Below are 27,980 nucleotides of genomic sequence, written 5' to 3' on the forward strand. Positions count from 1 at the left end.
CCAAAATATCCAGATTTCAGGATTTAGAAATGGACAGAACAGGTGTGTGTGTGTGTGTGTGTGTGTGTGTGTGTGTGTGTGTGTGTGTGTGTTAAATGTGTGTTGTGAGACAATCCCTGTTCATATGACAAGCTTGCCTTAGTGACAGAAGCATCCACACTTCATTCAGGTGTGCAGAATACGTAGTTTGTCAATATTATATTATTTTACATTTACATTTATATCATTTATCAGACGCTCTTATCCAGAGCGACTTACAATCAGTAGTTACAGGGACAGTCCCCCTGGAGCAACTTAGGGTTAAGTGTCTTGCTCAGGGACACAATAGTAGTAAGTGGGATTTGAACCTGTGACTCTGTAGTCTTCTGGTTCATAGACATTTATCAGACACCCTTATCAAGAGCAGGTTACAGTGGTCACAGGGACAGTCCTCCTAGAGTCTTTTTCAGGAACACAATAGTAATAAGTCCAAGTTGTCCTGTGGAACAGATGTGGCATGTGTTACGCAAACGGTGTCCATATGAAAGGTTTCGTTTTAATGAAATCGGCCTGTTTTTGGACTGTTCTTTGCAATTGTTCTCCTGCTGGGAAAATATCTACCCGCCTTTACCTGAGCCCTCCCTCTGTGTGGGAGACCCGATGAGAGTTGCACTGCTCCAGGGCGGGTCTCATGTGTCCCTTCGTCTCCCCATAAAGGCCCTTTATGTTGATGCTGGGCCCTCTGAGACACTCTTGTGCCATGAGAACAAGTCCTCAAATGGCAGTTTCGCTCACTTCTTTCTTAAGGAGCTTGTTTGATTTCTTGTCTCCACATCTTTCCAGTGTCCTTTCTATGAATTCCTTGTAAAATTATAGTGTTGTCTAAAATATCGTCTAAAACATAAAAGAGGTGAAAATAGTTGTTTCAACACAGAACATGATATTTCAGACCAAAATGTCATTTTCCCACATGATATATATATTTAAAAAAAAAAAAAAAAAAAAATGGACTCCTATTGACATTATACCTCGCAAAGCGAATATGTTACGTGTTTTCTGGACGTATAATGTTTTGTTTTGGTACTATTCAGCATTTAACTTTAGAGCTACATAACTCCAGAAACATAAGAACAAATGTATCTCGCAGCATGTGAGAAGCGACGCTCGCCGGCGCGCTCCCGACCCCGCCAGCGCGCGCACGCGCGCACGCGCGCGCGCACCCCAGACTGGCGCGAGATTTCGCGTCTGTCGGGCGCGGGAGAGAGAGAGAGAGAGAGAGAGAGAGAGAGAGAGAGAGAGAGAGAGAGAGAGAGAGAGCTGGTACCAGATCAATAGGAGGAATACGTCTACACTGGACATGACCTGGGATGACAGGGCTTGATTCCCTTTCACGTTTTTACACATTTTTGTGCACATGTACACATTTTCCTCCTCTGTCCGGTATAAACTATCGATGCGGATTATTGGTGTAAATCCTAAAGACAACAGCACACTCCAGCAACCCGTCCCTCTCTTCCACGCTGGTGGCATCTCCTGAAGGGACAGGTGTCCAGGACCGTCGCCTGCCATGCACTGGATAACGGGGCTCGCGCTCTTCGCGACTTTGGGGGCGACGTCCGGCGAGTCTCAGCTGCGGGAGGACGCGAACCCGCACGCCGACATGCACAAGGTGGCCGCGGAGACTCTGGATTTCGGCTTCGTGCCCTCGGTGGTCTACGAGACCCACGCGTATTATGAACCGGGAGCGATCGGGATCCTGTTCCACATGGTGCACGCCTTCCTGTACGCGGTCCAGCCGAACCCGTTCCCCAAAGGTGAGGAACTTCACGCTTTTTGATGGGTCTGCAGACACTCATCACTGTGAACTTTTTATGTGATTAACATGCAGTTTTCATGGTCTAAATAAGTAAATTGCCATAGAAATTCTGGCTCATCTCTGGGACAGAGTCATGGATGAGAAAAGGCGCTGCATCTGAGCGCATGGGTGCAATTAGGTTGCATTGGTGGGTGGTAAATTCCAATAGGATTGGGATTTTAAGTCGGTCACTGCGATTTCGGTGAACGTAATCAATTAGGAGATCTGGTGATTAGGCGTGGCTTTCTGAGTCACCTGCCTGATCAGGTAAGCTCATAATCTGCATTACCATATGCTGCTGAGCCCGAAGCCTGCTAAGTCATAAACACCCGAACTACGTCCAAAAACGCACACATTTCCGCATCACACAGCTGTATGGTGTGCCTTCGTGTTAGGTTTCCACGGCGGGGATGGATGTGTTCAGTTCCGAGTGTGAGGGGGGGTGTGATGATTCGGTGGAGGCGTGTCGTGGTCAGCATGTTTGGGACTGGAATGTGTCTCTCTCTCTCAATGAACAACGACACGACCGGCCCGGGAAAATTAGCCATCTCCCCCTTTCTGCTTCCAAACTGTCTCATTGTTTTGCATTATGTAGGCCCATCGCATGAGAAGGATGGATGTGTTTGTTTCACGTACACCGTTTTTGCCGCTAAACTCCTGATCTGTGTGGAAAGGCCCCTGCTGCCTCTGCTTATCCCCTGTGATAAAGAGAGTGCAGATTAATGGATTAGGCAGCAGAGCAGTAACTTAACGCCAGTGGCAGATGTCATTGTCTCCGGAGCGGGCTGCCGTGAAAGTACCCGTCCCACCGACTCACTCTCCACGTACCCGCCCGCAACCTCCACGTTCCCTCCCAACGTTTTTCACTTACGGTTTTGCCTTATTTATCGATTTCAGTCTGGTTTCTAATGACAATATTCAATGGGTTTATTTGACCCTAAACAGGACTCTGGCCACTAGATTATCCCAGTTGAGCTATATTTAGGGCTTCTTTGTGTGGGGGAGACAACAACATGTTTATCTGTGGTTAAAAAAAGCCGCAGACTGGTATCTTTACAGTAGCAGAGCAGATTTATTTTTATACTTTTGGGTGCGGGTATAATCCGGGACGAGGTACGTAAATGACCTTTGGATGATATTAATTCCATAAACAAGCACGTTTGAGATCTGGAGCTGGCACCATCTTTTCCCTCTGTGGGTATTCTTTTGCACGCCTTAACACTGCGAGCATGCAGATTTGAGGAGGGGTTTTACCATCTTATCCGCCAGGTTGCTTTCACCGAGTTGCTAATATTTAAGCTCTGAATGGCACACTGTCAGAATAAATGGTGTTGAGGAAGGGTAAAAGAAGCAAGAAAATGCTAAATTTGCAAAAGGGCGGGAAAAAAAAAACAGTGTATGAAGGTTGGAGAGATGGAGGGGGGGGCAGATAAATGTAGATAACGGAAGTGAAACAGAAAGAGATGGAGGCCACTTTGCAGCCCAACACCATCAGCTTAGTAAGAGGATTATCCATGTGGCCTTCTGACCACCAATACCCTCCAGAAAAGTGTGCTACAACATTTAAACATCATTTAAACCCTTTTAAATTTCACATATACCACATACAACGTACTGGTGCCTAAAACATGGTTGTAAATTATTCCCATAAATAGACTACAAAAAACCAAGGCCTCTGCTTGATAACAAATAGACATGATTGTTAATGGCCAAAGATTCCAAACACTGTCCAAGTCAACCAACTTCACAAACTGTGACTACATAATCTTTTTGATTATTGTTGATTATTTGTTGTGTACATTATTCCTGTTTATGTCACACTCCCTGCTAACTGTTCATTTTCTTTAGTTTCTAATGTAAAAATCTGTGAAGCAGGTTCTACACTAGCTGCAATAAAATGATGAAATTGTACAGAGCCCATAATTAAGAACAAAGCAAAGCCAGCAAGAAAAGTCTTGTTGCTACTGCCTCGAGGACAGGAAAGTCCTTGCTTTATTAGTGCTCGCTTTTCGTCCCCAATGCGGAGCAGCCACACTTCAGAGGGCATTTTGGGTATTCGGGAGTGGGTCCCATTTGGCTGTGGCAGCCGCAGGCTCGTCTGCGAGAATCCTGACAGCGGCGGCATTAGCCACAGCAGGCTGTGTCCTGCACGGCTGGCTCTGTATGTGTGTCACTGCACAGAGATAAACACTCATCCATCTGTCCACTGTCTTAGACAATGCAGATACTAAAGGGACTTATGCACCCGTCTTTGTCTCTATGTCTTATTACCGTCATTTGCCGCCTCTGACTGACAGTATTGTTTTTTTTTAGATTTTATAAATTAAAATGCACACATGCAATGCTACTTAATGCAAAATGTGTGTGCATTTGAGCATAGTCTATGCATAGTTATATGACAATGTCATGGGAAAATGTCATGACACCAGGAATATTTTGTGATGTCATGCCCTGGTTCTGCCAAATTCTGCCAGGTGCCCTCAGCATCCAGGGCACACCACATACCACATGGCTTGCATTAGAAAACCTAAACATATTATCAGTGGATATGGCAAATGTTTGCTCAGTAAATTCATGTGGAAAAAAAGTAGTTCATCAACATTAAATGTTCAAAATGTATTACACCTTCTGATTCCATGCTTTGGCATACAAATAAAAGGAGCAGTGGTAAGTTAAAAGCAATCATCATTTTAATGTAATTTTAAAACCTTAGCTTGCAAACTGTAAGGAAATGAAGCGAGCTTATAAAGGATTAATACCTAACTCAGCTTTGCTAAATCTGGTCATTAGTCAGCAGTGAAGTAGGACACCATATTCAAATATGAATATATACAAACTTTGGATTGCTTTGCATGCTTCATTATATATTTTCCAAAGTGCATTTCCAACCAGTTACTTTATCAGTACTGGAGTGAGTCCATTGTTTCTGTGTCCATAGTGGGGGCCATATCTTAAATACAGAACTTGCAGTTGCAATATTACAGTTGCATGCAGGCTCATGTGTTCTTCCTAAACATTGCAAATAGAGAAATTCATGTGTAAACACAACCCATGTCTCTCAATGGAGTGCTGCACCTATATAATAATATACTGTGTAATACACATTTTATTCTTAAAGGCATAAAGTTCAACACACTATACTGATTGCATGTGGGGGTAAAGACATTTGAAGATAGAAAACTGAGGTGGGGGATTTACAGGATGGGGGTAGTAACTGCTTAGTGACCCGGTTTTCCACAATCCTCCTGCAGAGCCAGCCCCATACTGTCCTGAGCCTCCAGGAAAAGCTTTAGGTGCACGATGGGACAATAAAAAAAACATTACTTGCATTTATAAAGAGCTCTATATAGGGCCTGGCAATTTGTACATACAATATATAATTTGTATTACAAATGTTGATGAAATTTGTGCAAGTATTTTAATATGCTAGAAAACATGGACTGAGGATACCATACCCTACCATACCATATTTTTCATTTATAAAACAACAAAGGAGCTGACCAAAGGTTTGTGGGTGAATGTTTATAATAAAAATACATTAGTTCGCCCAGACCTAGAATTAGGGTTGTGTGATACCACTAAATCAGTTTGGTGTTGACGATACTGATTCGATACCGACACTTTATGCAAAAACTGTCATAGACTGAATAGGATGCTTTCACTGTGTAATGAATGCTTCATAGTTGGGGACCATATTAAGGTGAACACAGGAAGTGATGTATAAAGTAAAATATCAAGTTAAAACTCAGTGTTTGTGATTTGACTCAGCAACCTAATTACAGCTCAATGAGCAGTCAATGAGCAGAGCTGCGTGCTGCAGCGACAAGGCATTTTTACAGGTGTATTTCAAATACTATGACGTGCGGAAGAGGAAGTAGGTCCTGGGTATCATTTTAAACGATCCTGATAGTATAGTTATATTCTGCTGTGCTCCTGGTAAACTACACATTTGCCCCTAATGACTAATATCTATATGAGAATCGATTCTAGAACATAAAAATCTGATATCTTTTGCACACCAATACAGCTCAGCATCGTCACATAGATGTGCAAGGAGCAGTATTTCCACCGGCACATTTACTTTCAGTTGGATCGTGGTACTGAAAGTAGAAGAGCGAAAATATCAATCCCATTTTTGCTAGTATTGATCTGATACTGATGCCAACTTAGTATTGATAATATTGATATTTTGGATTGATCTGCCCACCCATACCTAGAATACAAATTGTGTTCCATTACTAATGGTTATTAAGAGTGCTTAGCATGCTTAGCATGAGGTATAGCATGGCGGAGCATTGTACCTTTTGCAAACAAGACAAATGTTTAACATTTGAGTCTCTCGAAAGCAGGCAACGTTTTCTGTGACGGCAGCATTTCACACTGTTGGCTTCTCTCAACAACCCTTAAGTTAGACAACGGGGATGGTTTCCAACAGTCCTGAAGGTTTATGCAGAACGCTTTCTTATTATTCACTCAGGCTAATGAGCATCTCATGAAGCGGCTTTTGATGATCACAATAGTAAACAAAGCCGTCATAAAACTCGAGACAGATTCATCAAACATTTTTTGCTTTCACCTGCTACAAAAATCCTAAATATATTTCTGTGCAAGGGATGGGGGACGGATTCTTCAAAATGGTCTCCATTTTCATCTTCATAACCAGCACAGAGTAGGTGCATCCAAACTTTTGACTGGTAGTGCATATTTCTTCATCTTTGTCTTCATCCGCTTATCCGGGTCCGGGTCCCGGCGGCAGCATCCCAAGTAGGGAATCGCAGACAGCCACCTCCGCCAGCTCCTCCAGCAGGACCCCAAGGCGTTCCCAGACCAGACTGGAGATACAATTTCTCCCACGTGTCCAGGAGGCATCCTGACCAGATGCCCGAACCATCTCAACTGGCTCCGCTCGATGTGGAGGAGCAGATCTACTCTGAGACCCTCCCGAATGTCCGAGCTCCTCACCCTATCTCTAAGGCTGCATCTGGCCACCCTACAGAGGAAACTCATTTTGGCTGCTTGAAACCGCCATCTCGTTCTTTCGCTCATTACCCAAAGCTCATGACCATAGGTGAGGATTGTGACGGAGATCGACCGGTAAATCGAGAGTAAATCTTTGACCGTGTCCCGAGAGTAGTGGGGGACATTGAGTCCGAATGGACCTTGTTCTGTTCTGCGATTGTTGAGGCGGCTGTTGCTAGCTGTGGCCGCAAGGTGGCCGGTGCCAGTCGTTGCAGTAACCCCCATACCTGCTGGTGGACACCTGAGGTTAGGGGAGCCGTCAGGCTGAAGAAGGAGCCTACAGGGCATGGCTGGTCTGTGGATCTCCAGAAGCAGCAGACAGGTACTGGATGGCCAAGCGGGGTGCAGCAGTGGCAGTCACCGAAATCTCGGGCATGAGAGGAGTTCATTGAGGTCATGGAGAAAGACTACCGATCAGCTCCAAAGAGGGTGGATGAGATCCGTCCTAGGTATCTCATGGCTATGGATGTTGTAGGGCTGTTGTGGTTGAAACGTCTTTGCATTATTGCGTGGACATCGGGGGCAGTTCCGGTGGAGTGACAGACTGGGGTGGTGGTCCCCGTTTTCAACTATAGGGGGATCACACTCCTCAGCCTCCCTGGAAAGATCTACTCCAAGGTACTGGAGAGGAGGGTCCGGTTGATAGTTCAATCTCAGATTGAGGAGGAGCAATGTGGTTTTCGTCCTGGCCGTGGAACTGTGGACCAGCTCTTTACCCTTGCTGGGGTGATGGAGGGGGCATGGGAGTTTGCCCAACCAATCCACATGTGTTTTGTTGATTTGTAGAAGGCTTATGACCGTGTCCCCAGGGGCACCCTATGGGAGGTGAATGGTCTTTTGTTAAGGGCCATTCAGTCCCTGTACCAGATGAGCGTGAGCTTGGTCCGCATAGCCAGCTGTAAGTCGGACCTGTTCCTGGTGAGGGTTGGACTCCGCCAGGGCTACCCTTTGTCACCGGTTCTGTTCATAATATATATGGACAGAATTTCTAAGCGCAGCCGTGGTGTGGAGGGTGTTGAGTTTGGTGGCAGGAGAATCTCGTCTCTGCTTTTTGCAGATGATGTGGTCCTCCTAGCTTCATCAGGCTCTGACCTTCAGCTGTTGCTGGGTAGGTTCGCACCCGAGTGTGAAGCGGCTGGGATGAGGATCAGCACCTCCAAATCTGAGACCATGGTTCTCGACCGGAAAATGGTGGCTTGCCAACTCCGGGTCGGGAGAGAGGTCCTGTCTCAAGTGGAGGAGTTTAAGTATGTCAGGGGAGTATATATTTCTTTCATCACAATGGTGTACCAACATCAGGCTAATTACACAGGGTGGTAGTAGCCTAGCGGGTAACACACTCACCTACGATCCAGAAGACCCAGGTTCAAATCCCACTTACTACCATTGTGTCCCTGAGCAAGACACTTAACCCTAAGTTGCTCCAGGGGAACTGTCACTGTAACTACTGACTGTCACTCTGGATAAGGGCGTCTGATAAATGCTGTAAAATTCAGCATTTATCAGCATTTATATGTTGAAAATCCTTTTCAGCATATCAATTGAAAAGGAAATATCTACAAAAATGACATGTGGTGATAATTCAGTTAAAAGCAAATTCATACAATAGTACCTTAAAATGCAGCGTGTAGGCCACTACTTTTTTCACATGCTGAAAGGTTATTTGCTAATGATTAGCCAAAGTTGCAACATTAAAGATTTATTAATTTCAACACTATGAGCATACACGTTAACACATGTACCTTTTAACTACTTCTGCATTCTTAATAACCATGAATCCCACAGTTATACACACTATTGTCATCAAGCGGTTGGGATATCACACAACACGTTCACTTATCACTACACACGCTTTGAGAACTGTGGCTTTTACAATGTAACAGGCTAACTAGATTCCTGCCGCCAGCACTTTTTTTTTTAAGTGAAGTGATTGTCACGTGTGATACACAGCAGCACAGCACACGGTGCACACAGTGAAATTTGTCCTCTGCATTTAACCCATCACCCTGAGTGAGCAGTGGGCAGCCATGACAGGCACCCGGGGAGCAGTGTGTGGGGACGGTGCTTTGCTCAGTAGCACCTCAGTAGCACCTTGGCGGATCGGGATTGGAACCGGAAACCTTCTGATTACTGGGCCGCTTCCTTAACCGCTAGGCCACCACTGCCCCATGTGCCCCACTGCCCCATTTAACTTTGTCATATAAAACCAATCAAATTACCAAATAGGTGAGCAGTGGGCAGCCACCTTACGGGGCCACTTCCTTAACCGCTAGGCCACTAGTGCCCCTAGAAAAATGGCATGTGGTGACAATTAAGTTAAAAGCAAATTCATACAATAGCTTGAGAAAAGGAAGCATATGATGCGACTTTTAAGTTAAAAGCTATCAGTCTGGCTCTCGAAGAAGGAAACAGAGCTGCTTCACATCTCGAGTGCACAGGAGGACAATGGCAATTGTGATCAATGACTTTTGGTTTTCCTGTATTTTCAGGAAGTGTGTGACAAAGTAATTGCATACCTTCAGGCTGTTCAATACTGACTAAGACAACTTTAGTACTGTTAAAAGCACTGTTCTGAAAAAAGCATTTGCGGTATGTGTGTAGTTGTGGATATTACCATTTAATTAAAAATCTTGCTCAATTAACATCTCATGTTTCAACAGGGATGACTTATAGACAAGTGCTACACAATGTCTGAATGTTGGCGCCTGACTACTAGCTAATGCAAGCATTATAATTAACATTTTGTGTAAAACACGGTAGAAGTCAGATCTATCATTTGCAATTTGCCAGCCATAGACAATATAATTGACACTTGTAATGGCAGGCTGCATGGTGAGTTTGATGGTGTATTGTGTGTCAATGTGCACATGAGGACTGATATAAATGCACCCAGTTCGGCATCTCTTTCAGTCCTGCATGCTGTGCAACGATAATGAAAATAGTAAAGTAGCTGCATCGGAATTTATGGATATGTCAGTGTACAGAAATTAGTTGAACAATATCTCCCTGTGGTAGAGCTTTTGTTTTTCCTTTTATCTGGCATCTAATGATGAAAGGGGTTCTTTTTTTTTGTCATGAGGGTGCAGCGCCAAATGTTTTGATGCCTTTTTGTACCCCTTGGCTAGAGTGTGGTTGTGCACAACCTCGAAATTGAAGAGAGTAGAGCTTGTTTTGTCGTCAAATCCTTTGTGGAAAAGAGTCACACGTTAAAAAAATTCAAGCAGTGGGCAATTTTGAAATTACTTCTCTCTTGGTAACTCTCTGAAAACCTACCAGCTACCATCCCATACAGGTTGTTTTGGGGATTCATTGTGTTGTTTTGGGGATTCATCAAATTGGGTTTTTATGGCAGATTTAACTGTGTGTGTTTAATGTGTTTCCAATCGTCTGATAACTTGGTAAACTATGAATTGTGTGCCATTTCAGATCTCATCGTAAAAGTGATCCAGCAGAACATGGGAGGGATCAAGGTTGAAGAGTATAAGAAGGTATGGCCATATATTGCAGTCTGTGTATGCACCAAATCAGGAGGTGACACACAGGCAGCTAAAATTTATGGTTGAGCTTAAACTTTGATGTTTTCATGTGTAAGCCCTTCATCGGGTTGACAGAAAACCTGATGAAGGTCACTTGTGCTGAAACATGTCGGTGTTCTCTATCATAATGTGATGTTATTTCCCATGTCCACATTTTTGTAGTTGGTATTGAATTGAGAAGTATTTGCTCAATGAGAAGTCTGTTAAGACATTATCGAGAAAATGCACGGATATGCATATTTCATGTTCAAATACACATTTAATGCTGGTAATTATTAACAGGCAAGTTTTTGTACTTTTTCTCATCTCCTCTGCTTTTGTTTGTTTGGCTTGCTGCTGATTGGTCACACAGCCGGAGAACGTTGTTCTAATGCTGCAGGTATCGTGTCACACACAGAACTTGTACCATGGTTTTAAAAGTGCAATAAAAACTGAACCATTCGTAGTTTATCAGATTTCTGAAATAGCTGCCACTACAGTGTGGGTGTGTGTCTTTGTTTAATTATGAAGTAATTGCAGATCATGTCGTGGTGTGAAGTGTAGAAGTGGTGGACTGATTAAGACCTCACTCTCTCTCCCAGACCATCTACTACGAGCTGGGCTTCATCGTCCTGGCCCTGCTCGGCATGTTCTTCGTGTTGCTGGTGCCTCTGGTGGGGCTGTTCTTCTGCCTGTGCCGCTGCTGTGAGAACTGCGGCGGAGAAATGCACCAGAGGCAGAGGAAGAACGCAGACTGCCAGCGGGCCTTCTACACCACCATGCTAATCGCCACCTCCTGCTTCATCTCGTAAGTGTGTGTGTGTGAGTGTGTGTGCAATGAAAGGTCAACCATTCCATCTCCAGACCTCTGCACACAAACAGTCTATCTGACCAGGCTTGTTGCCAGGGGTGACAAACTTTCAGCCACAGTCGTGTCCATATATGGGCTCTCATCTGTCAGGCAAGATGAATGACAAAACGTTAATTAATGCTCCAAACTCAACATGCTTTGCACGCTCTCTCTTTCTCTCTCTCTGTAGCATGGGGACACGAAGGTCTCTGGTGGCATTAGTGTGTGTGCCTCCATGGCACTAAGATCCCTACTGACTCTTAAATCAGCCTCACAGGAGTGTAAGAGTAACTGTGTGTCCGCATGTGACTGAACACACACCGTCGTCTATTCAGTTCCCATCATTACATTTTTTTGTTGGGAGGGGAGGACCAAAGCTCTGTAAAATTGAATCGGTGTTGATTGGGTCTCTCTGGATCTGCTCTGAAAGGCTGCCACTCCGCAGCGTGTGTGCCTGATTATCTCCGGCGGCCCCTGTTTGCTCTTAGTGTAGTCAGGCATTCAGTAATCAGTGGCATTGTATGCCGGGCCTGAACACTTTGATGCCAGCTTACTCCAAGTGAATGGCCACATCTGGATGGTGCCGGGGTTCAGGTGTGTTTACCATCACCTCACCAGCCTCACCTGCATCCGAAGATGGGTTTGTGCATCCTGAGCATCTTGAGGCAGCGTTTACTGACAGCTGTATACAAATCCTCTAGTTCCGCCCTTAAACTGAAGAGTGTAGGCCGGGACAGTACCATTTCAGCTGTTGTGATGTAGCTGTACCGTTTACCCTAACTCGCTAAGGCCTCAAAATCTGCAGCACCCTGAAGCACAACAAATGAAATGATAGTGGCATTCACTTATTGTAAAAGAGTCTTATACAGGCCTTATACAGCTTCCACAGTCTAAAGTTTCATAATTATTGTTCAGTTATTTAAGCTAAATCCTTTCACAAACATTCTGGTTACAAGTGACTGTTTAGGGTTTTCATTCTGTGAGTGTTGGATTAGGTATGACTTTACATATAGTATATATGTTTCCTACTTTTATTCAGCATTTATTCTCCATCCCTTGTTTTCTTTTAATGAAATAATGGTTTTCTTGCAAGACCAAGCTCTGATAAACAATGTGTCCAGATGAAGTGCTGGCTCCAGCCATTTGGCCTTCAGACCCTCACAGTAGATAGATAAACCCAGAGTGTTTGTGGTGCTTAGTGAGGAGTACGAGAGACACTGACTGGCGGATCATAACAGCTTTAACAACTTTAATTATTCTCAGTAAACTCTGCTTAAGCAAAGAATCACCCAGCCTCACCTTTGACTCTCTTCACATGAATCTAGCAGATCTGCTGGGTACAGAATGCTCCAACACCTTCAGAATTGCCCTCTGATGAATCCTAGTCTTTTCCTTAATTCCTGGTTGTGCGGCTGTTGCCTTTAAGTAATGTCTCAACTTGTTTTTTACATGGCTATAGTTTTTTTTTAATTTTAAAATAGAAAACGAAGAATCACAATACTTACAGAATCATGCATATTGGTTGTCATATCAAGAGGTCACTGGTGATTCCCATAATACATACACAGATTTTTGGATTGTTTGTTACCTTGTTTGTTCGATAATGTAAAAAAGACCCATGAATTTGTAGTGTATGTGTCTATGTGATATATAATACATAATGATATGCATTGTGCATTCTCCCCGTTCTGCTTCAGTTTTCTTCAAACATGTGTTTTTGTACCTCATGAGACACACATACACAGTGGCTTTTTAGAGCAAATTTGCAATTAATTAGAGTTCAATTTAGAACATATTGGATCTATGTGTATGTTTATGGTCTGTTGTTATTCGTGTAAGTAGGGGACCCATGTCACCGATTTGAGTTCATTAGACTAATACCACGACCAAAATAGTACTAGAGGTCATGGCCTATCTTTCTCTCTCTCTCTCCCTCTGCTGCAACACAAGCTGTTCTAGACTCATCTCTGTAACCCTCTCTGGTCCAATTAGCAAAGAGGATGGCATACACAATCTACAACACTGTCAGTCACCTTTTGTGCACATTTGCAGTGTATTTATGCAGTGTATCGTGTGTTTGAATCCAGACAGGTTGCATTTGGCAATAATCGCCTCTCAGAGAGGTGTTCAGGGAAGACTCCTCTAGAGAGTTTTTTTGTGAGACTGAATGAGAGAGAGGCTGATCCTTTTTCTTTAGGATTAAAGTCTTATTTCTGGGAATTGGGTGCATAGCTGAAAATGCTTCTGAGACAACTCTCTCTTACACACACACACTCACACAAACACACACACACATACCTGTGTGTTAAGTTGCTTCTCAAGCTTTTTTGTGGTTAGTGGTGAGGTGGTAAGGTCAGAGGGCACACCTGCAGGGATTAAGAGAAGAAATCAGACCCTGACCCATACACACTCACACACATACACAGTGTAAAGACCTATGCCAGGTACTGGGCAAAGTATTCTAATCTAAATTGCACAAACCTGCCTTGGTTATTGCTTGGTTGGTCTTGGGGAGAAAATGTTTGGCTCTTAGGGGAACATTAAGGAATGCCAAAGAGGTTTTATCTGTATTTTAAAAAAAGACATTTAGCTTTGCTAGTCAAGCCTTAGAGTATCACTGAAACTCATCCAAGATCCCTGTGTGTGTGTGTGTGTATGTCTGTGGTCAGCAGTTAGGTGATATTGATAGCCTCTGGTCTGCCCTAAAAGAACCCCTTTCTGTATAAACATCAGAAGATCTTTTTGTTTCCCTTCCTTCTTTGTCTCTCTCTGATTTTGTGATCTTTTTTTTCTTTTCTGATTTTGCTAGGTGGTGTTGACAGAAGCTTCTCAGACCACAAAGGGAATTTGTGATTGCATGAGCATGTGTGTATGTGTGTGTGTGTGTGTGTGTATGTGTCTGTGTGAAAGTGGATTACACATTACCTGAATGCATTGTGAATGCAATTGAATGCAACTGAATGTTTTATGCTGTGAAAGCTATGATTGTTTCATTTTAGAATGTAACGCAATTATCTGCATTTTTACACAGATGCTATAGGAATGTTTTATGCGCTTTCATTATTTTGAATACTGAACACATAAACAGAATTTATTAACCTTTCTAATGATTTTATATCTGTTTCTGGTGTCGTGTATAAAGGGAAGTGATTGACATTGTGATACACTGCAACACAGCACACGGTGCGCACAACGAAATTTAACCAATCACCCTTAGTGAGCAGTGGGCGGCCATGAAAGGCGCCCGGGGAGCAGGGGGTGGGGAAGGTACTTTGCTCAGTGGCACCTCAGTGACACCTTGTTGGATCAGGATTTGAACTTGCAACCTTCTGATTAAGGGTCACTGCTAGGCCACCACTGCATATCGAATGTATATATGTATTTTAACTGAGCGCTTGAAGAACAGTTGGGATAGGAGGTAGAGACAGAGTGATAAAGAGAGAGAGGCTGCTGTCACAAAGCTTTAATCTGTAATCAAATACAGCAATTGAGATTGAAGTGTGTGTGTGTGTGTGTGTGTGTGTGTGTGTGTGTGTGTGTGGAAGGCGGTAGCCATTAAATTACCTTTTTAAACAACTTTACAACTTTTGATTTTGGTTCAACACAAATATTAGAGATGTATTCAAACACAATCACACACACACAATCACACATATATAAACAGTGTTTTACAACTTACAATCTTATGCATTTCAACACTTGAACTCTCAGTTTCTTTTTGGGGGCTTGGGTGAAAACTTTTGCATTACATAATTCTGAAGAATCATAGAGCTGACAGTTGACTTTCATGATAAAGACACTGGCATAAATTTCAGTTTTATTTCACATGCTGGGATGCACATTTTATCTCTTATGAACTGGTCTGCTCAGGTTATATTAAGACCAGTTGTTTATTTTGTCTTTCTACAGCCTTATTTTTTAAGAATGATCCCAACTTTAATTCATGCCTTAGAATGGAGGTAATGACTGCACATTGAAATACTACATATGGTATCCTTATAGTGCCACCTTGTGGAAAACGATAGCTGCTGCTGTTTATTGTTGCCTTACCCTGCTGGTAACCCTGTGTTGAAATTATGAATTGTTGGTTAATCGTAATGATTTGTGTGTTGCAGGACTGGGGTTCTGGTTGCATATGTTGCCAATCACAACATCAGTGCCCAAGTCAGGAGTACCAAGAGACTGGTCAACACCAATATAAGAGACCTCAAATCATTCGCTAACTACACACCGGCGGTAAGGAACAAGAAAAGGGAACAAATTTAAAGACATAGTGAGAGAAAGTAGCATAGTGGTGGTAGCCTAGTGTGTAACACACTCGCCTATGAAATAGAACACTTACTACATCGTGAGCCTGAACAAGACATTTAACCCTGAGTGTCTCCAGGGGGACTGTCCCTGTAACTACTGATTGTTAGTCACTCTGGATAAAGGCGTCTGATAAATACCATAAATGTAAATGTAGATATCAGTATTGTATCTATTTAAACCAGAAGGTTCAGTTCCATATTGCAAATAGCAGGTCATTTGTGCTTACCTTGTTATTATAATCATGTTTAAGGCTATTGTGAGAATTAGTAAGGCTGTTTAATTTTTGTCAACTTTCACAGCAAATTGACTACCTGACAGCCCAGTACACTGTAGCCAAGAACAGAGTACTGTCTAACCTAGAGAGTGAGTATCACACACCCATCTGCATGTCTGTTTATCTTTGAGTTCGATGCTTAACAGTGTCCGTTTTACAGATATTGGGCCATTGCTTGGTGACAGGATTCATAAACAGTTGGAAAAAGAGGTTGTGCCAGCTCTGGATAATGCCCTACGCATGACTGGAGGTAAAATGAATAAAACATTTTTGATCTTGTCTTAATTTTTTTGTGCAAGGATTGAATGCATCAAATGCATTCTCACTCTTTAAAGCAGGCTGTACGGGTAATTTTCTACGGAGCAGTGGGCTCCGTGATATTCCCTAGGACACGATATATCCTGTTCATTTCCAAAATGAATGCTTATTTTATGCTGCATACCTATAACTGTCCGTGTGTCTGATCTCGCTCTGTTCCGTTCTGTGGCTTTTTACCCAAAGCCAAAGTGGAGAGTGCTATCAAAGGTAACCCAGCAGCCCCACCCACATCAGTCATGTGATTCAGTGAACCCCTGTTGTGGACTGTCAGTGATGTGATTTTTCCCTAAGGATTTCTCCTTATCTGTACATTGTCCGGTGTTTTTGTTTCCCTTTTGAACTGTTCTTGTTCATCCCTTTAAACTCCAGCATGTCATAGCCATTCAGGGCATTTTAATTCAATCACCCAAAGAGGCCAGTAAAGCCTGTTTAAGCCAGAGTCTGTAAACACTGTTTGCACTGGCTAGGAACATTAAGCCAACAAAATGCTTCACTGCTAAATGCAAAACTCCAAACCTTTGATGTCCTTATGGTAGGCTGGACCTGTTTCTGGTTCTGGCACAGGGACGCATCTGTGAGTGTGTTTAGTGACGATAGAAAGCCATGACACGCTCAGTGAACACTTTCTACCAGTTGTGGTTTGAAAGATAAGCCAACATAGCAGCAACAATGATTATGATCTGTGTTCATGTTTGCTGGTTCAAAATATTATTTATTTATTATTTTAGGATCATTTTTAAGTAAAATCTCTGTCTTCCGGTGGTGCTGCCTAATTCAGCAACCACCCGACCATGAGTCATTGAGTGGTCCTGGACCCTGTCCCCCATGTTGTGTCACAGCAATGCGTGAGACCAAGGAGGCCCTGGAGAACGTGAGCACAGCCCTGGAGATGCTGCAGGATGCCACAGGCCGCCTGCAGAGCAGCCTGAGCAACGAGCGCTCCTCCCTCAGCAACACGCTGAACGATCCCGCCTGCACCAACGGCGCCGTCGCCCACACCTGCAACACCATCCGCGGCACGCTCGGCCAGCTGGGCCTCAGCGGCAACTTCCACGGGGTGAACACCTTCGACCGTCCATCCACATGCACAGTGCACACACATACCTGACGACGCACACGCATTCATTACGTTCCAGTCCAGATTTTAATTCAGACCTGCTCTGCCGTTTTCTGTTGCAGCTGCCAGATGTTAGCCCACAGCTGGCCAATGTGGACAATGTGCTTAAAACAGATCTCAGCAATATAGTGCAGAAGGTACCAGCAGCCTGCTGACCGTGTGCGCGCATGTGTGTGTGAAAAAGAGAGAGATGGCAATAACTTTCGTGAATGAAACATATTCATTTTCTTTTCTCCAGGGATATGCATCCTTTAACAACACTCCAAAGCTGGTAGAAGAACAAACGGAAAATGTGGTTGCAGGCAAGTGAAGACCTGAACAGATCCACATTAAACAAACAACATAAGGAGCCATAGAGCTCCTTTAATAGTCTAGTCATTTATCATTTAATTGTTGTTTTACTTCCTTTTTTCATTATTATATTTGTCCTAATTCTTACACGCTTTATGGTGGTTTGTTTTAAGAAACACGCAATTTGATTAAATGACTGTTCCTTCCTTTTTTGTGCTGCCTGTTTCGGAAACATATTCCTCTCTTTTTTGTAAACATAGCTCTTCCTCGTATGTTTCACTGTCCTTCTGTCTCCCTGTCTCCCTTGCCTAAACCCTTTAGAAGAGGTCTATTCAAGTGCAGTTCCCTATAGAAGCTCACATAAAAATAATGATTTTTTTTGAGGAGTCTGTCAGTTGAGACTTTGTTTTATTCAGATATGCATACTCATGTTTACTGTCATGTAATTCCTAATGTAGTCCCTTTAAAATGCCCCACAGTGTTGCAGCTGTTCTCCGTTATCAATAAACTCAGAGGAGACTGATGTTTCCTGATGTTTATTAGATAACTCTCGTAGGTTTTATTGTGCGGTCTGACCCATTCCAGCTAACTCTGATTCTGAAAAATAAACATCCAGTCTAGAGCCATGGCCCATTCTCTCATGTTCAACCATCTATGCTGATCTTCAGAGGTGAAGGGGATGCTGGATAGAGTTGGAGGAGAGATAGTAGGCTTCACGAAGATGTTTCCTGTGGAGCCAGCCCTAGTCAACTTCACCAGGTTCCTAACAGAGGGGCAGAAGAAGATTGAGGCCTTCTACCCTCAGATTGATCAGATGGACTTCTACAGGTACCACCAACCTTTTTCTAACCAAGTAACCAATTTTTCCAATATTGTACCTTCTCACCATCTGCATTTCCATCTCTGTCTCTGGCACACAAGGTGGATAGGTTGTGTTGTGGTCTGCTGCATGGTAGTGCTCATCCTAGCATTCAATTTTTTGGGGCTGCTGTGTGGAATCTGCGGTTATGATAAACATGCCTCTCCAACCAACCGTGGTTGCCTGTCCAACACCGGGGGCAATCTTCTCATGGCGTGAGTTACCAGGCTCAAAAGCAGAGCAAAATGATTTAGGGGAAGTGAAATGGGTGTCGTTCTCAGCGTTTCTTTTTACCTTCCTCACAGTGGCGTGGGCTTTAGCTTCATCTTCTCCTGGGTGCTCATGGGAGTTGTGCTTGCCACATTCGTAGCTGGGGGCAACATTGAGAAGCTGGTCTGTGAACCTCTGGCAAACAGGGAGCTGTTTAAGGTCAGTAATTAACCAAGCAGTGCAGTTTATGGGCAGCATTAGCGTTACTGAAATTTGGAAAGATAAACATTTCTATGATACTTTCCACCATGTACCTGGTCTATGAGGGAAATGTGGTGGGAAGTGATGGAAAGTGAACGTAAAGCTCAAAGCTGATGTGTTTGGGCCTTTTGGCCAAATGTGTTGCTTTTGGCTTATACGAAATGAACCACTGTGCAAATTACATAATCTCGCACACTGAGGTGTGTCTGTATCACCGTCCCAAAAAGGCAGATGGCTTCAGAATTTCCAGTCACACATGAAGGAATGTGTGCAAAAGTTCACAAACACACAAATTTACATAGAGGTAAAAGCCTGACTTAGTCATTCTGAAGGTATTTGCTTGTCAGAGGTGGATTTGTAAAGCAAGTGGTGGAAAAAAGTAGAAAAGCGCATCTACTGCATAGGAATCCACCTCCCATTTATTTTAACCAGACCTTATGCACCACATTTTCTCATAACTGGAACATTCTTTCACATTCATGAGCACACATTCAGATTATATTTCAGATCTTCTGGAGGGGCACATCACTCTGGATGGGGATCTTTTTTGAACATGTCATCATATTTTTTGACCATAAGAGTTCCTTAATCAGTACAGGGTCACATGTACAGAATAGCACCCTTTTGGGACTTTAATCAAGTAGAAGCAGCATATAGGTCATTTTCTTTACAGGTTTATATCATATCATTATATGGTTATTATACAGTGTATTGTTTAAATTCCAAACTACAGCCCTTGATATTAAACTCTAAAAAATCAATCCCACTTATCACCTGTACAGATTATTGACACTCCATACATTGTGCATCCAACCAAGAAGAACTTCCTGCCAGGTATGCTCTTCCAGGACCCCAACCTCGACCTGACCATTGGCAGCATGTACAGGTGAGGCAAAGTGCGCAGTTGTTGGGTTAGTTTTGGAAAGATATTAGCGTGATGATTAAAATCTGTCAGTATGTGTTTATTGGCCATATTTAACGTTAATTCCATGCTTTTATTTTTCAACTTGTACTAGACTTAATTATGCGTGATTAGAGCAAATCTAACCTAAATAATAAACTGGGCTTAGTTTAAGCTGTACAGTCCAATATGAGAAGTTCAGGACACATTATATGTATCCTGCATAATTACGTATGTGATAAATAAACTGAAGCTTGAACTGAAACTTGAGCTTGATCTTGTTTGATTTTGACCATTAGGTGGCAGAAAAATGTACTGCACAGACAGATGTTCAATGAACAATTAAATTATATACAGTATATTACATATTTTACTGAGACCTTTCCGAAGTGTCAAGTTCACATAACTTGCTGGAAATTGGACAATGGTCTCTCTGCAGTGAATATCAGTTTAATTTGCTGAGCTCACCTTTAGGATGTGTGGATATGTACTAGAAGTAGAGCTTCTATGACTGAGCCTGTATAATTGCATGGGTTTATAGCCCCATGCAGTGGAAATTATTAGGGCCGGAAACCCAGTGACAGTGGCACACCACAGTTTCTGCAGCCAAGTTAAGTAAATAAAAATAATCATTTTCATTATCAATAGTCATTGATTATGCACTAATGCAGTGCATTAGGGTATTTTGAGTCTGTTTGCCTCAGTTGACAATATTTTCAAGTCCAAGGGTCTTGCGCAGTACTTTGAATAATAAAAAACAATTTTGCTGGAATGATTTAGTTGTATCTGGTAACGATTTATTTAGTAATGTTGGTGTATTAATTGTTGCATTTGAGCGCCAGGTGAACAGGTTACTTGTGGATTACGATGGATACTTTTGGATTTGAGGCACACAGAAGCAAACCTAAATATGTATATACCTTAAGAAACCTACGGGAATTGTGGCTTAGCACTTAAAGTTAATACCCTCTCTCTTTCAGAGACTGCCATGAGAATAGTGGCCTGTACTCAGCCCTGCAACTGGAGACTAAATTCAACTTCAATAAGTTTATCAACACCACAGTGGTGAGTGACAGAACCTCAATGAATACTATGGGGTACTATGGGGGGCTTCTGAAAATTCAAAAAATTTTCTTGTTCACACTTTTGCATTTCCAGATTTATCACAATCACAAATGATATGTGCTTTGTGCAAATAGTCATGATAGTAATGCAAACATATATGCAATAACATGGATGCATTTAGCCATTTTCAGCCACTTTTTTAAACTTAAGTACATGTCTGTCATATTCTGAGCATAATATTGTTTTTCTGTGTGTGTGTTTTCTCCAGTATAATCCATCACTGGCTAAGATGTTTGACAGTGTGAAAGTGGACCTCCAAAACATCGTTCTGCTAGAGCAGGAGGGGAGAGACAGTCTATTAAACTTTGCCAATACTGGACTTGGGGACATAGACTACCAGGCCTACATGACAGAGGTACATTAACCTGTCATTGCATCACATAAATGAGTCTTGGCGTGAACTAGAATTGTGTGTGAAATGATTGTGCATTCAGTGAAGGGTGAAGCGTCCGTGTGATGCTGTTTTTGAGTGAATGCTTTGTTAACTTCTGCCACTAGGTAAATAAAGGAGTGACTATGACGGATTTATTATCATTTGCAAATGAGCTGGAAGCACAGGCCGACCAACTGGTAAGTATGCACTTGATTACAGCTAGAAAGAGCGAAAGGAAGACAGAGAGAAAAATATTTATTAATATATTCTAAATATATTATGGAGAGATCAGGAAATATGTATTACGTACTTTGTGCACTACATACAGATACACAAAAGTGGTTTAGCAATTATGTGATAATTATGTGATAGCAACCCTTTACATTGTAGTGGATAACAAAAGTATGTTTTTAATAGTCTTAGACTTCATTTAACAAGCTAGTTAAGTGTGTGTGTGTTCCAGTTGTATGGCTTTTTGTTCAGTGTTCTAGTCTAGATGGCTATTAGACCTCAACAAACCCCCTATTCATAATTTTACCCCCTTCCCTCACACACATTTTTTCTTCTTCTTTCTCTCTTTCACTTGCACACACATGCACACACACAGGAAAAACATAGGATTGGAAATCTTTGAACTGCTGGTTCTGTTTTTTGTCCAGCAGCATGATCCTCCTGGGAAATGGCAGTGGGGAACACAGGGGTCTGTGGTGGTTGGGGGAACACTGCCAGATTATTAGCAGAGTTTAGCAAAGTCACTCATGTTTTCTTTTCTAATGCAGAGGTAACCTCAGGGTTTTTCTGTGTTCCCTTTATCCGTCACACTGACCCATTCCCTGTCTGCCTGTCTCTCTCAGCCAAGAGGAGCGTTAGCGAATGCTCTGAAGGGACATGCCAGCAGCATCAGACAGATCCACAAAGACCAGGTGTTGCCCATGGAGCAGGCCATGGTAAACACACACAGACACACACACACACACACACACATAGTAATAAGGCATCAAGCAAGTCGCAGCCAATGGCCGGCAGCTATGACACATATTTTTACTCACATGTATACTTCAGCTTCTATGTCATAGCCTGCAGCTGTCTGTGATTCTGTTCTCTGCCTTCTGTTATTGCCTTCCATGTTTTTCATTTTTAAATGGCATCCTAGAAATTTGTGAGAGCACGGGTAAGAACCCCAGTGTGGACCCTTAATAGAACTCCTGTGAAACCAACATTGTGTTTGTGATTGTGGTGTGCACTATGTGCCATTCATTACCGATGTAAACATATAATCACCCTTAATCTCTTAGCCTCCTAATCCATTATCTGAATATAAAAGTTATTGGGAAAGATTTACATTCAGTGTCAAATGTGGCCTTTTTGTCTAGTGTCCCACGTCCTTTGTTCTGTAACAGTCAGTGTATAATGAATGTTCTGTAGTTGTCACGCTTTCTGTGTTATTTTTAATTTTTCTCTATGTCGCATTAACATACGCCATGTGTATTTGAAGCTTTGTGTATGTGTTTGTTGTGTAGAGCACACTTAGCTCCAGCATCCGGCTGTTGCAGCGGACCTCCACAGAGCTCCCAGTGAGTCTGACCTACTGAAATACCCATCTAATGTCATTATTATCACTTCACCTCAGCTAAGAATGTCATTGTAACCATGGCCTGAAATGGCATGATTGCCATGTTCATAATGTGTGGTTGATAAAAATGTCTTTTTTACTCAGACCAAAGTCACCAATGTGCTGTCTGCCATTGACGCCACTGAGTACCTAATCGCCAACAACGCTTCACACGTCATCAAACAGGTATGGTTGTTCTGATCAGTCATCATAACATCAGTCGTCAGAATCATCAAAAAAGCTGATGACGTGTTCTGCTTCTCAGGAGACTGACAAGTATGTGCAGAGCGTGGTGGGATACTTCACGCAGTACACAGAGTGGGTCAAACACTCGGTGAGCTTGTGTAATTTCACGATTCTGGTGACTGCCCGGGCCATGCCTTAGTTAGTGACCGCGTTTCAATGTTTGTGTGCAGCTGAAGAGCGAGGTGGCCCAGTGTAAGCCCATCAGTAACATTGTGGACTCTCTGGAAATCGTGGGCTGCAGCTTCATCGTGGACTCTGTGGTAAGAGAGCCGGGCGGCTGCAGTGGACGGGAACTAACACAGCCAGGCATACTTCACCACAGGCCAGACACAGAGAACATTCTCACAGAGACACGGGCACACACACTGCATAGTGTGTGGAGTCCCCAACAGGACTGCTTCTGTTTGTGTTAAATGCCCTACCAGCTGCTGTGAGACGGAAGATGAATGTTTTTAAAGGGGGCACGTGTGTGTGTGTGTGTGTGTGTGTGCGTGTGCGTGTGTGTGTTCTATAAGGTGTCATTAATACACTTCAAGGCTTAGCACTCAGTAGTCCTTTGTGACATTTTTGTTTGTGTGGCCTCAAATCACTATCTTGTAGTCTTTGTTCTGACTGTCCAGTAAAATAGGAACGATTTAAATGATAGTGATGTAGCATTTTGTGTTCCATTAGAACACCTTCTGGTTCGGTCTGGGCGGATGTTGTTTGTTCCTGATCCCCAGCATCATTCTGTCAGTGAAACTCGCAAAATACTACCGAAGGATGGACACAGAGGATGTTTTCGATGAGTAAGTACTAGAAACATATAGGTGGATGTCATAACCATAAACCCAACCTTAATTACACCGACTGAAGATTTTTTTTCAAAAATTAATCCTTTTTCCTCATGCAGACCTACAAAGTTTCCTCAAGTAGATTATCACACTCATATCCTCACACATGGAGAGTCATGGCCACATTGTCACGAGTATAGTGGGTTGCACTGACAGTCTCTCTCTCTCTCACACTAGTGGTGAGTTGCTGATGAATCAGTGCATTGTGTTGAAATGCTGGTGCAGCTCTTTCACATCATAAGCACTCTGCCCTTCTGATATTTACACAAAAGCCCCTGTCTTCTCTTCCCCAATTCAGTGGTATAGTAATCAGCCTCTCTCTCTCTCTCTTTCTCCCTCCCTCCCCCACCCTGTTTTCCTCTTGCAGTTGTTCTGTTTCAGGGATCTGGCATTTTACTCTCTGAAACTCTTCATCATAGTCCATGTTTCTCATTATTTTTACATTTATGATTTTTAAATTATTTTTCCACTCTATATTCTTTTTTCTGACATTATTTCACTGAAACAGGACTCAGATATTGTTTTCTTTTTCAAACTATGGTCTTTGCCCACTGTCATTCACACCTTTTTTTTCAGATTCAGCAATATATATTTTAATGCATACATATTTGTATGTATACTACTATTATTTGAGATATATATTTGGCTGTTACCTAGACATATAAGTGCATGCTATACAAAAAGTAATAGGCCTGACCCTATGAGCCTGAAGCCCACCTTTAAAATAACATCATTGTTTTCACTTTCCTGTTCCCATTACCTTTTTGTTTCAGTATGGAAATTGGTATTAATGGTTATCAGAGTGAGCATTTGCAAGGGTGTAGCAATCCTGTGATGGTCAGGTACAGTATATAATCCTGCTGCATGCCCTCTTTAATGTGTTTGTCAAACCTTTTCCACTGGTAGTGGTTCTGGTATATCATTGCATGCTATAACATGAAGGTGCATGATGAAGTGAATTATTTTGTTAATATGAGGATTTTACATAAAATAGTGTGTATTTCTATAAATGTTAAACAAAACAACTCTTTTAGGATTTCTTCCCCTGACCTGACTCTTTTGCACTAATCCCAAATAAGAGTAAACCTACATTTTTATTATCCTCCACCTTTCTCTGGCTGCATGAATTTAAGCAATGTTAATTTATTTTCTGCTGTAACTGAACTTGCGACTGATGTTAGTGTTGGATTGGTTCTCCGTGTTCTAGCACGCCATCTTACGACACGATGTGCAGGTACCCCCGAGCCTCCGCCCCTCCACAACAGCCAGACTGGTGACAGGCATACACTTGCTATCTGAGCCAACACACACACTCTCGGGAGAGAGGTACAATGGACTGGCCCATCCATTAATGAACTGCTTACACTAACACAGCTGCCATTTACCACCTTTTTACCACCTTTTTTTCCTTGTTTTTCCTTTATATCACCTTTTTTTTCACTCATTGCCATGCATGTTTCTACTCAGTGACTGCTCCTCAGAAGCAATCTTCTTTTCCTGCACTCATTTCCAGTTTTCACTTTCCAGCGTTGCTCCTTCATTTCCATATTGCGAGGAGATTTTCGTGGCTGTATTTTCTCCACTATTCCTGCCCATTCCCTTGTGCTGCCTGTATACTCCAATCCCATTCCACTCCACCCCATTTCTGTGCACTGCTCATCTTTATTCATATTCAAACTGTATTCATATTTTACAGTGGCAATGAAAACTGGAGCTGAGCGTTCCACCACGGTAAGTTTAAAACATGGCAAGTAATAAGCAAAAACAAAGTGTCACATTGCACATTGAAAAAAGCAATAATAACAAGCAAAAAAGCTGATCGGTCTTGACTAAGCTGACTAACCTTTCCGCTTTTCCAGAGAGCTATTCTTCCAAAAGAAGATGAAAAATGGAAGTAGAAGAAGAAAAGCAGGAAACAATACGCCATGAATTCAAACTTTTTATTTAGTCAAGTCAAGCCCCTAAGAGAGTTACCCCTCAAATCATGCTACAATCAATTTGTACCACAGCCATTTCATACCACTGGCTGGGAAAAAAAGTGCTGTAGTGACTATACGGTTTCTAAAAAATCCTTTTATATGAAATATTATAAACTTGACAAAACTGTCAACAGTCAATTGTTTACTGCAAAGAGAGTTTGACTATTTCTGAATGTACAGTGTATTTCTATTCATATCAGTACTGTTTGTGAATATTACACGTGCAAGCTGATCACTATGTTTTTTATATGCATTTTTTTGTTCATACTCGTTTTCTAAACTGTCCTTAGTGGTTTATTTTCTAAATTGTGGGTGTCACAGAGGATGAAGGTTCAGGATGGCCTCATGTCAGCATAACCCAAGTGGCGGTTTTTCAGATGGTATGCAATCTTACATTTGGTGTTTCAGTATCCTGTAAGCATGTATTGTAATGAAAGGTCAGGATGGAATCTAGACCTAAAGCATATAATGTTCTTCCGTAAGTATTCATTTTGCTATTTAACTACAGAGCAGGTTTATAAAGGCATGTATATGTGAAGTGTAGATTGTAAATCATGCATTCTAAAAAGATACATGTTTTGCATTAACAAAATTCTTTTAAAAAACAAATATACTCCAAACTTGCATCATAGTAGAGGCAAAACTCCAAAAACAAGCCCATTTTGAATCCAGAACAGATAGGAATCAGATGTTTAATGAGGAATCAAATAGGTTTGTAAAGGTCTCACAGTGTGATCAAATGTACTGTATGTACTGTCAACACTTATTACATAAAAATACTCAAATGAAATGTCAGGCATTTTGGTCTTTCTTTACATTAATGCACATGTCCTATTCAGAAGATGGAATATGGTAGATAAATGTATAGGCTATTGCAGTAAATTTTGATATATAAATATTAGAGAATACGATAAGATAAACCTTTATTAGTCCCACAAATGGGAAATTTGCTTGGTCACGGCAGAAAGTAGACCTCAAATTTAAGAGCATTAAAAATTAATAAAAACAATAGAATAGAATAAAGTGATACACTGCAGCAGAGCACACAGTGCACACAACAAAATGTGTCCTCTGCTTTTAACCCAGTGAGCAGGGGGCAGCCCGGGGAGCAGTGTATGGGGACGGTGCTTTGCTCAGACGCACCTTGGCAGCTCGGGATTCAAATCCAACAACGTCAGACTACGGGTCCCCTTCAATTTCTACCAAGTACTATGTCACAGCACAATATAAAATAGAAGGTTCGCATGTATCATTACGTATCATTACATATCAATTTACAACTAAAACAGGAAGAGGCTGGCTACTTAATTACAATTCAATAGGCCAAATGCCCCAACCTCTCCTTCATTCAACACCACCCCCATTCCACGTCTGTTTGTGTAATACATAGCTCAGTCCACATTGGTCACAATGAAAGCCTTCACTACACCCCTTCCTCTTTCTACAAAACATACATAAATAATGCAGATTAAAGCAGATTTAGAATTTATAGATTTTAAGTTAATTTGATCTTAGTTACGGTAATATTAGAAAGGTAATTTTTTTATTTTTAATAAACTAATTTGTAGTGAGAATCTATAAGACAAATAATAACATTTGGATTAAAAAAAGTTAGCGTACTAAATGAATTCCATCTGCATTCCATCCTACATACATCACATTTCTTTTTAACTTTCACGTAAATGGTCAAAAAAGCTTTTATGTGGGCAAATAAACTTGAATAATGCCTAGTCAAGAATGTTCTGTGGAAATCCCCACTCCATTAACTTCCCTTCCCCCCAACACCTTTGGGTCTCTGCTAGGACCAAAATCTCTGCTGTTACTCTTCTCACGCAGTGTAACCGCACGGTGTGCTTTAGCACTGTGTACAGAGGTGGGGAAAGCGGCTGTGTGTGGGGGTGGAGGTGTGTGTGTGTATGCTCCCTCTTCAATGGATGCTTTGTGGGGCCAGCGTCTATAAAGGTAGCCAGGACCTTCCAGTCGCCCTGCACAGGGCCGAGCCTCTCCTTCATCTACCCTTCCTCCCCTGAAACTCTCTATCCTTCTTCAACC

General features: G+C 42.2%; 1 protein-coding gene across 11 annotated transcripts; it reads left to right on the forward strand.

Annotated features, from left to right (window-relative positions):
* The first annotated feature begins 1,285 nt into the window (after positions 1-1,285).
* Positions 1,286-26,718, forward strand: LOC114787689 (prominin-1-A-like). Of its 11 annotated transcripts, none has more exons than XR_003749441.1 (28): positions 1,286-1,793; positions 10,280-10,341; positions 10,742-10,768; positions 10,971-11,176; positions 15,334-15,454; positions 15,829-15,892; positions 15,964-16,053; positions 16,305-16,328; positions 16,961-17,178; positions 17,301-17,375; positions 17,477-17,540; positions 17,790-17,798; positions 18,198-18,357; positions 18,451-18,603; positions 18,694-18,817; positions 19,642-19,745; positions 20,741-20,825; positions 21,094-21,240; positions 21,384-21,455; positions 22,113-22,205; positions 22,412-22,429; positions 22,779-22,832; positions 22,976-23,056; positions 23,136-23,204; positions 23,287-23,376; positions 23,789-24,791; positions 25,157-25,680; positions 25,809-26,718. XR_003749441.1 is itself a non-coding variant. In XM_028975484.1 (28 exons), the coding sequence occupies exons 1-27, from the start codon at positions 1,547-1,549 to the stop codon at positions 25,665-25,667; spliced, it is 2,595 nt and encodes an 864-aa protein (XP_028831317.1). In that variant the 5' UTR covers positions 1,286-1,546; the 3' UTR covers positions 25,668-25,680; positions 25,809-26,718. The 11 variants fall into 11 exon arrangements, 8 of the variants coding, with proteins under 8 accessions (XP_028831317.1, XP_028831320.1, XP_028831319.1 ...); XM_028975484.1 differs by having other exon boundaries at positions 23,789-23,904; positions 25,646-25,680; XR_003749442.1 differs by lacking the exon at positions 25,809-26,718 and having other exon boundaries at positions 23,789-25,275; positions 25,646-25,663.
* Positions 26,719-27,980: the final 1,262 nt, after the last annotated feature.

This window comes from Denticeps clupeoides, chromosome 4 (assembly GCF_900700375.1).
Source record: "Denticeps clupeoides chromosome 4, fDenClu1.1, whole genome shotgun sequence".
In the NCBI taxonomy this organism is placed as follows: Eukaryota; Metazoa; Chordata; class Actinopteri; order Clupeiformes; family Denticipitidae; genus Denticeps; species Denticeps clupeoides.